The 18,081-nt window shown below is 41.9% G+C and overlaps 1 protein-coding gene across 1 annotated transcript; it reads left to right on the top strand.

The window, feature by feature from the left end:
• The first annotated feature begins 5,440 nt into the window (after positions 1-5,440).
• adamts13 (ADAM metallopeptidase with thrombospondin type 1 motif, 13) lies at positions 5,441-18,068 on the top strand. The gene is made up of 29 exons (XM_035913082.2): positions 5,441-5,610; positions 5,907-5,967; positions 6,089-6,222; positions 6,512-6,595; positions 6,829-6,953; positions 7,044-7,190; positions 7,697-7,831; positions 8,041-8,191; positions 8,279-8,383; positions 8,465-8,616; positions 8,706-8,769; positions 9,100-9,226; positions 9,315-9,463; positions 9,549-9,669; positions 9,883-9,963; positions 10,040-10,221; positions 10,307-10,463; positions 12,590-12,719; positions 12,800-12,979; positions 13,067-13,265; positions 13,344-13,446; positions 13,524-13,653; positions 13,752-13,928; positions 14,016-14,220; positions 14,405-14,714; positions 14,801-14,944; positions 15,034-15,213; positions 17,059-17,234; positions 17,341-18,068. The coding sequence occupies exons 1-29, from the start codon at positions 5,530-5,532 to the stop codon at positions 17,494-17,496; spliced, it is 4,146 nt and encodes a 1,381-aa protein (XP_035768975.2). The 5' UTR covers positions 5,441-5,529; the 3' UTR covers positions 17,497-18,068.
• The last annotated feature ends 13 nt before the right edge of the window (positions 18,069-18,081 follow it).

Here is an 18,081-nt window from a genome sequence, read left to right as displayed (position 1 = left end):
GGTGAATTGGCTACTGATGCCATAGTCTGCTGCTTGATAGGTATGCAAGTGCACACATTCTCTAAACATAACACCGTACATGCTATTACATATATGGTTTTATGTTGTGTTCTTGAGAAGAAAAATGTGTGTACTCACTGCTTTTCACTTGCTTTCTCATCAGGACCCAGACTATCCAATAACTGTTCAGTGAATCCAAGTACTCTTATATTTATCCATCCATCCATGCATCTTCTCTCGCTTACCCAATTCAAGGTCGCAGTGGAGCCTTTCCCAGTGAGAAGTGGAGTACACCCTGTACTGATGCAGACCGGTATTGTTATTTATTCCTTTCATATCTTAACTGTGAAATGTGTTAAGGACCACTTACAGAATATTATTCAACCTTTGCCAGGTTCTATAAGGGCTTTGTAATGAGTTTCACATAAGCAGACACACACATACACACACTCAACCGTGGAGCTGGAATGCAAGGAGCTTGTCTGGCATCAGGAGCAAGTTAGTTCAGTGTCCTCCCCAAAGACACTACTAGTGTGGAGGGCTCAGGTATCAGAAGTTTATCAAAGCTTATACATAGCTGAATACATGTATATCACTTATGAGGGAGTTATTTTTAGTAACATAAAATGCTGACAGTCTGATTCAACCATGGTAAACAAAATATTGTGGTCAAAGAAAAATACTGTTACTACTGAAAATAGGCTTTGTAAGGTACTATATTAACTTTGTAAGGTAGGGTCAAGTTTTTGACCTTCACAGAGAAAGTCTGGGTTCAAAATCCAGTGAATTATGCTTAATAAAGTTTGCTAAAAAAAATACAAATTTCAGGGCAAAAGGAAAAAGTGACTGCAGACAACTTTCTCCCATAGAGAGGCTCGCCCGACTTGTCTGCTTTTCTCAGCAACACAGTTTTGAAGCTGAATACAGACTGGGATGTTTTTATTGCACATCTTCATATGTGACTGTGCACACACAAGCTCTAATGATAGATTTGCAGGACTTGTACACGTCCACAAAAATTAAATTCACAAATTTGACTAGAGAGAGATTGGGAGACATCTGTGTACAGGTTTGCAAATAGAGGTAAAAGCCTCATTATTCATCAGTTATTTAGGGAGTAAAGTTTGTTAGCCTTGGGGGTAGGGATGTGCATGATTTTCTAATATTAGTCACTGAGCTACAAAAAAAAGAAAAGGTTATCTTTTTTTTTGTGGTTATAATATGATGGATGATTTTGGAAGAATGCCCATCCCTTCTTGGCAACCACGCTATTGACTGTATTTAAAAAGTGGGCTTGGTTTCTGGGTCTGAAAAATGACACGTAAAAAGTGAAAGGGGGTTGGGGGTCGTTTTGCTACCAAAACAAGAAAGATTTCAGTAATCTCTGTGGGAAATACAAACCTTCAGTAGCTTGATCTATGAGCCCAGCAAATACTTTCCTAATGAGTTTTATGGTCTCAGTGGCTAGTTTGTTAAACACAGCATGATGTTCATTCTAGAAATGATGCTCCCTGTTAAAACACAGCAATAAAGCAGCATTTGCCTTGGGGCAGGCCTACCTTCTGATTGGTAATTTCTTACCCTACGAGTGGGCCTGTTTGTGGCCACACCCAACTAGGGCTGGTTTCAAAATGCTAAGATGCAACTATCACCTCAGCCTTTGGGATGAAACTTTACTAACCAATGGGGGATTTTCTCAGTGGTTGCATACATCTCTTGTGTACAGTCTGTGTGTGCAAGTCATTTATGTTATTAAAACAAACTGCACAATCCACTCCATTTTTTAAAGATTGTTCCTTCTTTTCCCAAAATTCATGAAACTATCTTCTGTTAAATTCCATACGTCTGACCAAAAGACAAAGAATCCACAATCGAAGGTCTGTGGCAGAAGTAAATAAAACTGAAAGCTTGAGAGTGGGATTGTAAATTGAGACACCATACCAGCAAATTTCAGGTATGGTGTATCCAAACATAGGCTACTATAATTACTGATCTGGAGATTGCAGGGTCCTGCTGGGAAAGAGCACAAGATGGGAATAAGGGAAAATGATTTCAGATACATACTTGCTAAAAGATGAGGAAAGGAATTTTAATTGGTCTGAAGAAAAAAAGATTAATGTGCTGCAGTTTCGTGTATTGATTTTTATACTGAAGGACGTGAGGACGAGTCATGTAACCAGAAGCCTCATTTGTAATTTTGCTCTCGATTCCTCTTACTCATGCTCGAGTCCAAACTTTGCAGTCAGACATCTCCATGCGTAGCTTATTAAAATTCAACTCCCCCGAGCATCATGTAAACAGATGTTCAGCTATTGGATTTGTTCATTAACAACTGCCACACCATAGTTCTATAGCCCGATAGGAGCTTTCTGTCTATTCATGGGAGGGTTGGATCAAAATGTAGGCTGTCTGACTTGGCCAGCTTAGTATTCAGTATCCTTCCCTGCAGTCCCTTATTGCAGTCAACTGCAGTTACAGTAGCCCCGTAGGAATAGAGAGAACAAGGCTGAGAAATAGAGAAAGAGGCCATGGCAAAAATGGGGCAAATTGCTCTAAGATTTTTTTTATCTTTCTGGATCGTTTAGAACTTTAGAAGCCTTGTTGAGTTTACTAAACTGAAGTCTGCATCTTGTATCAAGTTCAGTCTAAATGCTGTCTTATGTTTGTCTAATTTTAGATCACTATGTTGAAGTTAACTTCAGTAGGTATTGCAGCAGGTACAAAGGTAAGGTTTGCATTGTCTGGATCTGTTTGAAAGGCAATTGCATTACCATTGCACCACCCAGCTGTATGCTTATACATACAGTATCTGCTTTGTGATATCACAGACTTTTAAACTAGTGTTTTTGCTGCTGCTGTCGGCCTTGTGTGATAATTCTTTTTTTGTGCATATCTGTGATGCCACACATTTTAGCTCATAAAACAGTCTCGGCGTAGAAAACTCGACTGCCAGAGCGAGACATGACAATTCTGCTCCTATAGTCATTTAACTTCCAAACAGGACAACATTACAGAATAATGCATTGATCAAACACCGCTTTACCTCACATCACACCATTATTGAAACACATATTACAAAAGCGGCTCCCTGAAAATGATTGTTCATAATCACTTGCAGATTATAGCCGTTTATCAGAAACCGCACACCACGATCATTAAGGCATCACCATCAGCAGCACAGTGGCATCATTAAATGCCGGCGCAACGTCGGCATCCCTGTGATATGCTGACATATGCTAAAACAGCTGGGGGGCTCCTGGAAGAAATGCCACGGCCAGGAAAATGACTGCACATTTTGAGTTTCAGCACCCTCCGTATTGCCTTGAAAACGCTGGAAAGCTATCATATCAGGGCTGACAGTATAGCATCAACACAATATTTGTCTTAATTAGCAGATGGAACACTGAAAGGGTGGAGAAACTCCACCAGCAGGAGGAAATATTCTTAGGTTTACAGATTTTCCAGAGAGAGAGAGAGACACCCATGCATAAATTGAGGAAATAAATGTTCAGAGGAACGTCAATATGTTTGAAAAACAGATGTTACAGGGCCATTCTGCTGGTACTTTTATGCATGAAGGTAACTTTGATTCAGCATCTGATACATCACTGTGACAATTTTATAAATAGTCCAGTACTTAAGTCTGAACAGAAATGCAGCTTTACTGAGACATGAAAGGTGTGCTATATTTATGCGAGGACTTCTGCTTATAGTTACAGCTGATAACTTGCAGAAAAAAGTCAGGTCAGAAGATTCTGTTCAATCATCCACTAAAACTAACATACTTGATCTGCCATCAGTGCTTTTCCCCAACATAAAGTTTTGGTGATGGACTGTCATAAAGAGGCAGGTGAACATTTCTGTTGTTGTTGTTGTTGTTGTTGCACACACACACACAAATCTTTGCGACTCTGTGACAGATGGATGGAATGACAAAGAGCAGCAGATGAGCGACAATCCTTTTATGTACAAGCCAGAGCCACTCTACTTAAATGCATCTCAAAATTAAACACTGTGAGGCTGGACTTCACAGTGAAAAAAACCCAGTTTACCAAATGTCTTTCCAAAATGTAATGCGTGACATGCAGTTTAACATGACTTTAATATAGTTTCTAGCAATAAGATAACTACAAATGGGGCACAACGTGATCTAACAGAGATTACTTTCTATGAACATTTTTCAAGCCATAAACAGCTTCCTCCTTCCTCAGTAATTACTACCAAACAAAATTTTCCTGAGGCTTAATCTGCTGTGCCCACTTGTGTATCCCATATGGCTAGATATATATAATTTAGGACATCATGAATATACAATTCATGCCCTCCTCAGAGTGAGCAGGCATGAGAATCCGACGACGCTCATCACAGTCTGTTGTGCTCGGCAAATCTAGCATGGCATTGAGGTTTTAGTGGAGCAGCGACGCTGGTGTAATGCTTGTGACACCCAGCTGTTAATTCAGACTGACAACAGGCAGATATCAGGCCGACTAATGGCAGATGGGGCTTGAATCCTAGCTTTGCAGAGATAAACTATACCCCCAGAGGAAGGAAGGGATGGAGAGGAACAGAGAGAGCGAGCAAGAGAGGAAGAGGGTCAAATGCTATTTCCACAACATTTCGGAGTTTATGTAAGGCGTGGAATACATTCTGGTTGTACTTGAATCTTTTTCATAGCAGGATGAGAAACCAGCATTGTGTTAAAAGTCAGATGGAATCTGATAAGTTCATTGTTACTGTATCCATGTCATCAAAGCATAAAGTTATATTTAAAATGGCTTTCCTCCACCAAGTGTTTAAAAAAAGCACTAAAAATAGTTGGAAAGAAAGACTTTGTTCTGACCTTATTTAAACTGTAAAGGAAATTAATTATGGCCACAGACCAAAGTTATTAGATTGTCTAGTGTTGCTTAAATTGAGCTGTTTTATTGCTTACACTCTGAATCTTCGGCCCTTACAAATAAGCAGCTTAACGCTGGTTTTATCTCTATCGTGAACATGAGGGATGTTCGTTTGTTACACTCTTGTGGAGTAGCTCCTGCTCCCTCCCAGTTACTTTCATTTCATCCACAGGATCATGTGTGCCCTCTAATGGCTACAACGGGTAACAAACTTCACAATCATAATAAATGCAGCACAATTCATTTGTTGTCTGGGAAAGGCCTATAAATATGGTGGGGTGTCTAAAGTTGGACTTTTGGTTGCTAAATAAAGCAAAGAAGCTGCCATCACTGCAAATACAAAAACTCTTGGTGGGTCGTCATAGCTTTTATCACTCAGTGACAAAAGGCAAGAAATGACACATATTAGTCATAGCACACGCTGAGAGAGCCAACCAATAAGAGCTGTCCTCTTGGTCTCCTACCCAAAAAAAACCCCAGCAAATGACGCGTGACGCTCATCAACTTTGTCCCTACTGTTTACATAAACACATACTCACAGACTCTTGGCTCTGTCCTGCCTGAGTAGGAGGATCACATATTGTCCTGGTGTTAAAGCAGAGCAGGTAGACACACAGGAAGAAGGAGAAACATGGTTTTTATGACTCTGTTCTGTCTGCTGCTGCTGCTGCGGCCTGGCTTAAGCGCACTAATGATTTCTCCATTGGAAAAGGTAGGTGGAAAGCTGCGGGTGAACAGGAGCACTGCGGTTAGTCATTCCACTGCTCGGAACTTCTGCAAAGTACATTGAACTCTTCAACTTTAAGCTGTTTATCATCCTGCGAAAAACCCACAAGTTACAGAGAGTCATAGCTTCGGTTATTGGATTTACATGCATACTGCTAACAAGCAAAAGTATCTTTAAAGTATTTTCATGGTTTTTTTGGTGTTTGACTCACATGTCTAAATTTAGTTACACAGCATTAATTTCACTACTAGATGTAAACAAAGTTTTGTTCCTTTCAAAAGCCTTTTCATCACTCGACCAGTCCAAGAGTACTTTCCTATCCAGGTTCTTCTCATTCCACAGGTATGTGTGTCAATGGAAGCTTGAAAATACAACAAAATGAGAAAAAAAAAGTATATACACAACCACTGGCACACAGACAGGTTATCATTCTGCGTCTGCACTGTTTTCTTCTTGGTCGCAGTAAGTGAGCGACTGCGTCGGTCAGCTGTGATGCCTGATATCACCCATCTGGAGCTACTGGTAGTGGTGGGGCCTGATGTCCAGCAGGTCCACAGGCAGGACACAGAAAGATACATCCTCACCAACCTCAACATTGTAAGCCTGATCACACACATGCAAAAGAAGTTAGAACTAGTGGATGGGAATGTTTACTGGAACAATCCGTAAATGGAGCTGTGAGGATGATATAGGGAGGAATCAGCAGATAATGAAAGAGGTGTTAAAAGCAATAAGTCAGAGACAGTAATGTGTTCTGAAGTTGTACCGTGTCTGCTGAATTCTTTCCATAGTCTGGCCTGGTGTAAGTGCTCCGCAATTCTATAGTCCCAATACACTGAAAGTGATGAAATATAGTAATTGGACTTATATTTCAATTTCCACCCAGGCCTCAGAGCTGTTGAGAGACATTACCCTGGGCGCCAACATGAGGGTGCACCTGGTCCGCATGATCATCCTCTCAGAGCCAGAGGTAAGTGGCTTTCTGTTATGACTCCAGCTCATTATAGTTAAGTCACAAATGACCAAATATTAGATATAGCTTTTTAGCACAATAATCTGAAGTCCTACAGTGCTTGTGTAAGTTGTCACATCTATAGCTTATTAAGCTGCTGCTATCCATAGTGACTCTGAATGTGAGCAACATGATTAAAAGTTTCAGTGCAAAGTACTTTAATTCTCTTGTTACATTTGACCATGTTTTAGCCAGAGATCCAGCTGTCTACCAACATCACTTCTTCTCTCAGAAGTGTGTGTGACTGGGGCAGAAGGATTAACCCTTCAAATGACACGGACCCACTACATGCAGATCTTCTACTGTACATTACAAGGTATGTTAACTGTCTGTATCTGGTTATAAGAGGATGTTTTATTATCTTGCAGATGAGCAAAGTGATTTTTTGCTTTACCATCACAATCAGGTATGACCTGGTGTTGCCTGATGGAAACAAGCAGGTCAGGGGAGTAACACAGCTCGGTGGGGCTTGCTCCAGTGACTGGAGCTGTGTGATTACAGAGGACACTGGCTTTGACCTGGGAATCACCATCGCTCATGAAATTGGCCACAGGTAAAAGGGATAATCCACGGGACCTAAAATGTACACTTTAGTTTATAGCTGTGTCTAACTTGGGGCATTCCTTATTATTTCTGTCATTTTGAAATTATCAAACAGTAGAATTCAGTTTAATTGCTTTTTTTCCCCCTTAAGTGAGTTTTTCTTTCTATGTTCAGTCAGAGATAAATTTTTGTCTATACAGGAAATGTTTTCAATGTTTCCAAGAAATTCTTCACAAATCATAGACCCATAAAAAAGCTTTAATTGTATTGTGCAGTTTAATTCAGCTCATAACACTCACTATAGTCACCATACTGGACCGTGATTGACAGTTTAAATGGTGCTTAACATGCTTCAAGACTGTTTTACCGTAATTGTTTGCTCTGGTATTCTTGACAATTTAAAATACCTTTAAATGTCACCAGCCAGGGAATGTCATCTTTTCACAACCGCATGCTCACAGCATCCTACACTATGGTTACTTTAACATCCTTTATGCTTGACTGTATTTCACCCAGCTTTGGAATCAACCATGACGGAGTAGGAAACACCTGCAGCAGGAGTGGGTTCATGATGGCCTCTGACGGAGGCTACAACAGTGTGGATTTGACCTGGTCTCCCTGCAGCAGACAGCAGCTTCTTACATTCTTCAGGTGGGCCAACCTGTTCACAGCAGCTGTGCAAGAAATGCCTTTCATTTATCATGCACATCTGGCACTACTGAATATGGTATTTAATCTTAGGTCGTGTCTTCATATTTGCCACAGAGGTTGATCCTTAAAACGTAATTTATATTAAGTCTTCAGTCTTTCAGCGCGATATAATGTCAGCGCTGGGTTTTCTCATCTGTTGGTATTCTCAGTGAAGGGAAGGCGGAATGTGTAAAAGATCTTCCTGCAATGGAAGGATCCCTGCAAGACTGGAAGCCTGGGCTCTACTATGGCGTGGATGACCAGTGTCGTATAGCTTTTGGCAGCACTGCGAAAGCCTGCTCTTTCACCAATAATGACCTGGTATGTCACAGTCTTCATGGCACAGGATGGGAAATTGACATTACCACATTTTCAGTTTGTTAACAACGTTTTTCTCCTTTCCATCAGCCAGCTTGTCGTTTTCTGTCTTGCCACGTCAATCTAGACGACAATAGCTCCTGCAAACGCCTCCTAGTGCCACTTCTGGATGGGACAGAGTGCGGTCCTAATCAGGTACAGCTCTGCAGGCACCAGAGAGTCATCACTTTCCCAAACAGTAGCGTGTTTTTCACGGGACGCAATCCTCTCTTCTAGTGGTGTCTAAAGGGGCGCTGTGTGTCTCCAGATGATCTCAGCTCCCCTGATGTGGTTCACGGCTCCTGGTCCGGCTGGTCTGAGTTTTCTTCCTGCTCGAGGACGTGTGGTGGCGGAGTCGCACTTCGTACGCGGCAATGTAACAACCCAAGGTTAACAAATGGATGCGTCAGTAAAAACATGTTGCTGAACTTCTTCTTAAGAACATGTGGGATTTTGGTGTGTCACCTCTAATTTTCAGACCTGCGTTTGGAGGGAATGATTGTGAGGGCCCAGATATCGAGGCTGAACTTTGTAACCAGCAAGTAAGTACTTACCAGCAATGTTTACATTGGGCCTCCATACAGTAGGTCAATATTGTTTAATCAATGGAACATTGCACTCAAAATCATTCCCAGCTTTGAATGAGCCTTTCTTAGTAGTTTGCAGCCCATAATTTCAACAGAAATGACTAAATGTCTTAGAATTACGGGAAAAGAAGTCATGCACATGTGAAAATAAGAGCATGGGACAAATCAGCTATTCTTCAAATTCAGTTTACTGCCAGAGTATCCTTACTGTAATTTGGGCTTGGCAGTGTAAACTTGAATTATTAGGAGAAAATAACACTTTTCTTACCATCTACCTTATTGCAGCCTTGTGAGCGCACTCAACTTAATTTCATGGCAGAGCAGTGCTCCCAAACAGATAACCACCCCCTCTACCTGCCACCAAACAGTGCTTCCTTCTACACATGGATTCCTGCATTAGGCTTTACACAGGGTAGGTCTAAGCAAACTCGATTTTTTTTCTTTAGAGCAAAATGTGAAAAATGTGTACACCTAACATTTCTTATTCTTATCCTAACCAGGGGATGAACAGTGCAGATATATGTGCCAGTCAGATGGAGAAAACTTCGTAGTGAGCCGTGGCTCTCAGTTTGTGGATGGTACTCGCTGTGAGACAGACAGCCCTCCTCCATTCGGCGCTACAGCAGCTTGTTTAAGAGGCAGATGCCAGGTAGGGATAGGTTAATGAGGCTAAATATATCAGGGATCAAATGCCATATTCCTCTTTCTGTGCTCTTTCTTTTGTCTCTGATCAGCTGTTTGGCTGTGATGGTGTCCTGCACTCTGGAAAAGTAAGGGATATCTGTGGGGTGTGTGGTGGAAATGGGTCATCCTGCAGGTTGATATCTGACTCCTACAGTGGTGGTCAGGCCAGAGGTAACAAACTGAGTGCCATTCATTTAAGTTATTTGTAAAGCAAATATGATGTTTTCCTGCTGTTTTCCGGTCTTACATAACAGCAAATTTAATGCTTTTGGGGGGTGAAAGTTTTTTTTTTTCTTTACTAGTTTGAAAAGAATAATTAATGGCATTAATAACTGCTGTATTATCGTGCATCAGTTATAATTCAGTGATTTGTTTTTGTTTCAGAGTACATCACCTTTGTCTCGGTGCCAGTGAATGCCACACAGGTTCATATTATCAACAGGGCACCTCTCTTCACTCATATGGGTGAGTGGCATAACTGAACAGGAGATTTACATTTCTATAAGACAACCTTAACAGGATTAAAACTTTGCATCCACAGCTGTAAAGGCTGGGGAGACGTACATTGTGTCTGGAATGGGCAGCATGGCTCTGAATATGACCCACCCTTCCCCGCTGGATGAAAACCGCCTGGAGTACCGAATCCATCTAACACCTGACCTTTTGCCTGAGATGGAGGAGCTGCTCGTGCCTGGGCCTCTGCAACAGGAGATAAAAGTACAGGTCAGGAGAGGAAATCTTACTAAACTGTTCACGTGGCTTTGTGCAACAGTTATAGTGATTTTGTTTTGGTTTTTTCTCACTGTAGATCTATCGCAAATATGGAAAAGAATATGGAGAAAAAACAAATCCAAACATTAGCTACCAGTTCTATGTGCCTACCAGAAACAGCAGCCAAATGGATGTGTTACCCAAAGGCAAATGGTCTGTTTTCACAACACCCTGCTCTGTGTCTTGTGGATCAGGTAAGTAACTTAACGAAGAAAGTGACAAAAGAAATACTGTTGATGACGGAGATCATTTAGAATAGAATAGAATAGAATTCAACTTTATTGTCATTGCACATGCACAGGTACAGGGCAACAAAATGCAGTTTGCATCCATCCAGAAGTGCTTTAGTGATATAGATATATATTACAATATATATTAGCAATAATATAGATATGTAAGTATATTACAGAAATGGGTCTATTATGGTGTGTTATAATGTACACGGTATGAAGTATGTTATGAATATTCTATAACTATAAGTATGTACAGGCTGTAGTGAGTACAAGCTATGTACAGGCTATGAACAGGATATAAATATGAAATAAAAAAAACTATACAGAATTTGAGATACACAGTTATACAGAAATGTGAACTATGCAAGTTATAAACAGTTGTAGGATTAAAAATTATCGTATGTACAGAATGATTATTTACACAGAACTATACAGTAGTGCAGTTAAGATAAGTGAGATATGTGGATAATTTCTACAGAGGCTATATAAAGTGCTAGTGGTTGTGAGTGGTGGTTCAGTCCATGTTATTATTGTGTGTTTGAGGGTACGGTTGTCCATTGTGTGTGTGTGTGTAGGTGGTTGTGGGTGTGTGTATGTCCAGTCCATGAGTTTAATGTGGGTCAGATGTCAGGAGGCAGAGTTCAGGAGTCTGACAGCTGTGGGGAAGAAGCTGTTCCGGTACCTGGTGGTCTTAGTCCGGAGGCTCCTGTAGCGCCTCCCAGAGGGCAGGAGGGTGAAGAGTCTATGTGATGGGTGACTGGGGTCTTTGATGATTTTCCCAGCCCTTTTCAGACACCGCTTCCTGTAGATGTCTTTTATGGCAGGAAGTGGTGCTCCAGCAATGCGCTGGGCAGTTTTCACGACCCTCTGCAACGCCTTCCGGTCCGAGGCAGAGCAGTTCCCGTACCAGACTGTTATACAGTTGGTGAGGATGCTCTCGATGGTGCAGCGATAGAAGTTCACCAGGATGTCTGAGGACAGGTGGTTTTTCCTCAGAGTCCTCAAGAAGAAGAGGCGCTGGTGAGCCTTCTTGACCAGCTTGGAGCAGTTGGTCGTCCAGATGAGATCCTCGGAGATGTGGACTCCCAGGAACTTGAAGCTGCTCACACGCTCCACAGCCGTCCCCTTAATGTGGATGGGTGGATGTGGGTCAGCATTTCTCCTGTAGTCCACGATGAGCTCCTTGGTCTTGTCTGTGTTAAGCAGCAGGTTGTTTCTGTCGCACCACTCAGCCAGACGATCCACCTCCTCCCTGTAGGCAGCCTCATCATTGTCACTGATGAGGCCAATCACCGTGGTGTCATCTGCAAACTTAATGATGGTGTTGGAACCATCAGCAGGTCTGCAGTCGTGGGTGAAGAGGGAGTAGAGGAAGGGGCTCATCACACAGCCTTGTGGTTGAGACCTTGAGAGACCGTGTAGTGTTTGCTTTTTTGTTTGGGAAACAGATGTCTTTTGCAAGTAAGATGCCATATTGAAAGCATTTGTATAATAGTGTTTAGCAGTGGCTGTCAAACTCTGGTGTGCGCTCCCTACTGAGAGCTTAGATTATTGGGGAAAACAATGAAGTGGAACTAAGTTGAATGAAAATCATTTAGTTGGCAACATAAATAAAAAAGGTTGCTAACACTATCATAGTAATCTTTACTTGACTAAAGTTCATATTTTGTTGCTAAAGAGTGACAAAAAGTGTACCAGTCTCTGGTGCAATGTTAACAGCACGTCCCAATTCTTCTACATGATAAAGAGATGATGCTGTAGTAAATTAAAGAATACAGGCCCAGACTGTCTTGTTAATTTACAGATAATGTCCTACTTGTTTATTTTACTGTGAATTTTTCTGTCATTTAATTGTTTATCTGCTATTTCACTACTTTGGTGTAGCATGAAGGCTGTGGGGGAGGTCTTTATAAGTAGGAAAAGTTGTAAAATTCATGAAAATACAGTTAGACGTCCATAATTTACGCCCTGGATGAATTGGGGTCTTTGCCTTATGTTTGTCACCTGATGTAGACCATAGGAGGCTACAACTGTTAAATCCAAGGTCTTGTAAATGTTTGCCTCTTCCACCTTTCACCCCTCAACAGGTGTTCGGAGGCATGTTTATATTTGTGCAGATGAAGAGACCAGCAAACCTTTGGAGGAACATGACTGTTCAACACCCCGCCCAACCACACCGCTCTACACAACTTGTAATCTTGCACCCTGTCCCCCCAGGTTGGGTTCATACTCATTCGCTTCTTTTGACATACAGTGCTCAGCACAGACTAGCACATGTAAAATGTACTATTTTACAGATGGACTGCAGGGACGTTTGGACCTTGTAGCGCCTCTTGTGGTGGGGGAGAAAGAGTGCGTCCTGTAAGGTGTGTTCAGAAACATGGATCTGATGTGGTGAAGGTTCCAGATTCCAAATGTCCACCTGATACAGCTCCGCACGCTATTGAAAAGTGTAACCTGCAGCACTGTCCTGCCAGGTATGACGTCTGCATTGTAATGCTGATTATTAGATTCACAGAGTATGAACAGTTAAAATCGTAAATCTTCTGTCTGTGCGTTTACAGATGGCACGCGTCAGAGCCAGGGGATTGTTCGGCAATCTGCGGGCCAGGAGAAGCAAAACGGATTGTATCGTGCGTCCGACCTGAAGGTGGCGTGGATGTTGAAGTCGATCAAAGTTTTTGTTCAAAGCAGATTAAACCCCCCGATTCTGTGCCCTGTGTGGTAGACGTGTGTCCCATTGGGTGGGAATCAGACCGAGAGGTAAAATCAACGATAACTTGAACTCCAGTGTTTTTTAAAAATGTGAAACATCTCTACAATTTTGTCTTTCTTGACCAGGAACAACCCAGTCTAAAGTCTGATTTGTTACCACGCTCTAGTCAGCCTCGTGTGTATGTGTGGAGCCCTGTTATTAGCCCGTGTTCAAAGACCTGTGGCAATGGTAAGTCCTCCTTTAGTCAGAAACAGTGCTGTCTACTCAGATGTAGTAACTGAAAGCCCACTGATTATGTGCTGTAGGAACTCTGCAGGTGTGGTTTTCTTGTGTGGACCATCAAACCACACTGGGAGTGCCTGACTTCCACTGTGATGCCTCTACTAAACCTCATCCCAAGTCTGAGATATGCAGCACTTTACCCTGTCCTCCTATGTGAGACACTGTAGTAACCATAGCGATGTGTAGAAAGTAGGATGCAGATTTGAAATAAATGTTTTAAAATTACAGGATATTTTTCTTGTAACAACCAGGTGGCGCTCTAAGCAAGGAGTCTGCAGTGTTACGTGTGGAGGAGGGGTAGCAAACAGGGTGCTGTACTGTGCTCGGGAAGCAGAAGGGGAGGAGGTGGTTGTGGAAGATTCGGAGTGCAGTAACTTTCCCAAGCCCACAGCAGTGGTATCATGTAACACTCACAGCTGCCCAGCAAGGTGAAGATCACACAAAATGCAAACCTGAAATCGATTTCTGCAACAGCAAAAAAAATAATCAACTCCCCACCACTGTCACTTGGCCAGGTGGAAGGTATTCGGGACGTTACCCTGCTCAGTCTCCTGTGACCTAGGTGTAGCTCAGAGGGTTGTGTCTTGTGTCCAGTTTATCCACGGCAAGGAGAGCGTGGTGGCAGAGGAAAACTGCCATGCAGCTGTCAAACCAGCCATCACAGTGCCCTGCTTGGTGCAAGTCTGCACCTTTAGGTGGGAGGTGAAGCCGTGGAGCCAGGTACGTCACAAGATGAGGATGGCTATTAGATAGAAATGGGATGAAATAATTTCTTTTGAACCTGTTTTTTTTCTCCCCTGTCCACTGCTTCGCTGAATACCGAGCACTATATTGATGTCTCATTAAGCGTGATATTGCTAACATTGTGAAATTTCCTTGTCATAAGTGTTGTGTTTCTCTCAAGTGTTCAGTATCCTGTGGCTACGGTATCCAATCCAGAGCTGTGTCCTGCATGGGCCCCTCTAAGCCAGATCCCCTCAGCCCCCTGATTTGCATGCACATGCCCAAGCCAATCACCATCCAGGGCTGCTACACGGGCAGCTGCAGAGATGTGCCATCCACATCAGATACACCCACTCCTCTGCATTCCACTCTAAGCCCTAAAAACATATCACAGCCAAGCATACACCAACTTTCTCCTAGTCCAACAGAGGCCTTCACCATCCCAGTGACCCCAGTGGCTGCCACAACACTCACTCCAACCCATAAATCAAGTCAGTAGGCATAAATACTTTAAGAGCTCACGAAGAACCGAAGGCAAAGCATTATTATTAATATTATAACATCTGCTCCTGTCTAGGTGCATGTGGACAGCTACTGCTGGAGGAATCAGGCACAGTGGATTTGACTGATGTGACAGATCGCTGTGTGGTATCCATAGGCCGACCCTTGGATGAGGTCATTCACATTATAGTGGTGTCCAGCTCCCTGGACTGCAGAAAAAGTTGGTTCTATTAATAACACTAATACTGCTACTCGCTGTGTAAAGGCTGCTGCAGCAAAGTAAATGCAACTCTGCGTGCGTTTTTACAGAGGAGTACGTGGCATTTTTCGACCGACTGGCATTTATGAGGAAGTGCGCACATGTGGGAGGTACTGAACTGACCACCAGAACAAATGTCCTGCTGGTGCGTCAAAATCTGCTCACGCCAGGGAGCGGGGTTGTGTTTACATACAGTTCACAGAAAAATAAGAAGAGGAGCCACCATCAAGGTAAGATGGTGCTTGAACAGAACTAGGAATGTTTTGCAGAAGGAATGAAGAAGGATTGTCAAATATCATGAAAGATAGGATTATGATTAATAAAAGAGCATCCTTCATTTGTTGTTTGAGTGGATGCAGCAACAAGTGAATTTAAACTTAATTAACAGAGATTTGCAAGCCTGTACACAAGTCTTAAGCCATCCCTCACTACTAACTAGCGTTTACGTGTGTGTCACTCTCTTTCTACAGGGGGGCACAGCGGGGTCATGTTAGCAATCCATTAAAATTTACATTACATCCACCGCGATCTTCAACTGAAGTTAAAGTTAATAATTTGGTTGAAAATTTACAAAAAGCAATACAACTTAGAAACTATGATTCTTTGGTGGTGTGCATTGTCGACATATATAAACTACCATACTAAGATTTAAAATATAATGTCTCATTTGACCTCTGACCTCTCCTTAAAGCTTAATAGATTGATTTGAAGGTCAAAATGATTTAAAACAGCCGTATATTTCTTACTGCCTTTGTTTACATTGACAACATACGGGCAAATAGGGAAAGATATGTGGAAATTTTAAATAGCATGTTACTTTGGACTGCCGACCTCTTGTTTGACGTCAAACTGTCCAGTCATTAACAAATCAATACCTATTATCCATTACCTACTCCTAAATAACAAAAGCCTGCACTTTGCACTTGTTTTTACTTGAATACATTTGTAGTGCAGTATGTTTAAAAAGAAGAAAGAAAACTAATTAATACATACAAAATTCATTTACTATTTCCTTAAAAGTAAATACTGCCCAGAGAGTGAGCTGATTGAGGTTTGCACTCCTATTTTCCTTCCAAAGAGTCGGATGTATGTGTAATTTTCAAAAGTCATCATGAGGATAAACTGGAGGAAAGTGGAATCTGCTGTTCACTGAAGCCTCATTAAAAATGCTCTCAGTGGAAGAGTGGCTTTCAAGAAGCAATTCTTAAGAAAGGGAAACGTGGAGACAATTTGGAGCTATGCCAACTTAAACAAGAAATGGACTGATGAGCAGTGACAGCAGGTCTGAATCTAAACCAGAACTATTTAGTTCAACTTATTGTCAGCATGTCAGAGGTCAGCAGAGAGGTGAAACAGTGAATCGTGGATTCACCTCCCCAGAGCTGGGACCTCAACATTATTGAAGCAGTGTGGAATTATTTTGGCAGACAACAGATCAAAACTTCCAAAGAAAAGCTTTGAATTTCCTTCAAGAAGCCTGAAGAACTATTCCTGAAGACTACTTTAAATTAAAAGAAAGCTTGCCTAAGAAGGTTTAGGCTGTGTGGAAGAATAAAGGTAATAATACCAAACCTAATTTGAAATGTACAAGCACTGTTTTATACCTTATATAGAGTATATATTACACGTGTGCATGTTTGCACATCTTCAGTAAATTTTGACACCTATTTCCCCATTTTTCCTAACAAAATATCAAGGAGTGAGGTTTGGCTCAAGACTTTTGCACAGTACTGTATGATGCAGTGAGAATACTTCCAGTCTAACGCAATCATAAACAAAAGCCCTGCAATACATAACGTCAGATGAGAATACTGTAAGTTTTTTACGCTTTTGCCTTGGATAGAGTGAGACTGTTTTAAGATTTCCAGCTATATGTGCTGTTTTGTTCATATCCTTTCCATCCACCATACACGTGGGAAGGACGTGATATTTTAGCTATGAACAATCAATTCACAGCTATAATATTCCTTGTAGACAACTGTAAATTTTATTGCAATTGCACTAAACTGCACACAGACTATAGTGATGATAACTTGTTAACCAACGATCCAATGCGCCTCATATTTGCCCCTCAGATTGTGACATTCAGCTGTTCTCCCCCAGCGGTGTGTTTGAGAATCCAATAACGTCCAGCACTAACCACACCTGTCGAGTGCTCATCAACGCCCCTCCCTCAGTGAAGATCAGAATCCAAGCACTACACATAGGATTAGTATTCAACACCACAAACTCCCAGTCTACATACATAATGGTGCGAACAAGCTCTCTAACATGTGTTGGTTCAATATGCTGTATATCTTACAAGGGCAAAAAGCGCACGAGTATAACTACTGCAATATTCTTGTTGTGTTGTTCAGATCCGGGACAAGGATGTTTTAAAGACCAACGTGTTTAAAGGTAACCAGCTGTTTCAGTGGCACTCATCGGGAAATATGGCTGAGGTTGAATTTCACGGAGACTACCTGCATTCTGAAGGAAGTTTCAGAGCTCGATATTCATTTGTGCGCCTTTGATACCAGATACTGTTTTTGACAATGTTCACTTGTGCTCTGTTGAGAAGAAAGAGTTAAAGGTATAATATGCAGCAGTCATCAGTTATGTGATTTCTATAAACTGAACACAACATTTATATTTGGCCCCTCCTATCTGGCTCCACAAAGCGAGGGGGAGGAGCGGTGCTCACGCGAGCTGAAAAAGGTGAAAGATGAAAAGGAGCGGTGTTAACAAGAACGAAGCTGTGACTCAAATAGCTGTGAAATGAAATGTTATTTGTGATAACGTGATTGTTTCGCAGCACTTTTCGTTCTAAATCGCAACTGTGAAGGGAGGTGCTGCATTGCTGGGTTTTGTGGGAATGCACCTGAAGCGCATGCTCCATGATGGCTGCTGTTGCCTCTGGCTCCGCTCAGACCCACCGAACAGAAGGACCTCTGCGGCTTTTCATGACACGGTCAATGGAGAAGACAGACAGTGACAGTAATGCCCCTCGTTCTACATTTTTACAGAGTCCTGCACTCACACTCTCAGTTGTTGGTCAGAGACTACACACCCTTTGTACAAAGGCAACACCCCTGAAAAAGGAAAATAAGAAATTACAA

The sequence above is a fragment of the Neolamprologus brichardi genome, chromosome 12 (genome assembly GCF_056152115.1).
Source record: "Neolamprologus brichardi isolate AB-2024 chromosome 12, ASM5615211v1, whole genome shotgun sequence".
Classification (NCBI taxonomy): domain Eukaryota; kingdom Metazoa; phylum Chordata; class Actinopteri; order Cichliformes; family Cichlidae; genus Neolamprologus; species Neolamprologus brichardi.
Note: the sequence above shows the minus strand (reverse complement) of the source record. Positions and strands in the feature narration are given on the sequence as shown.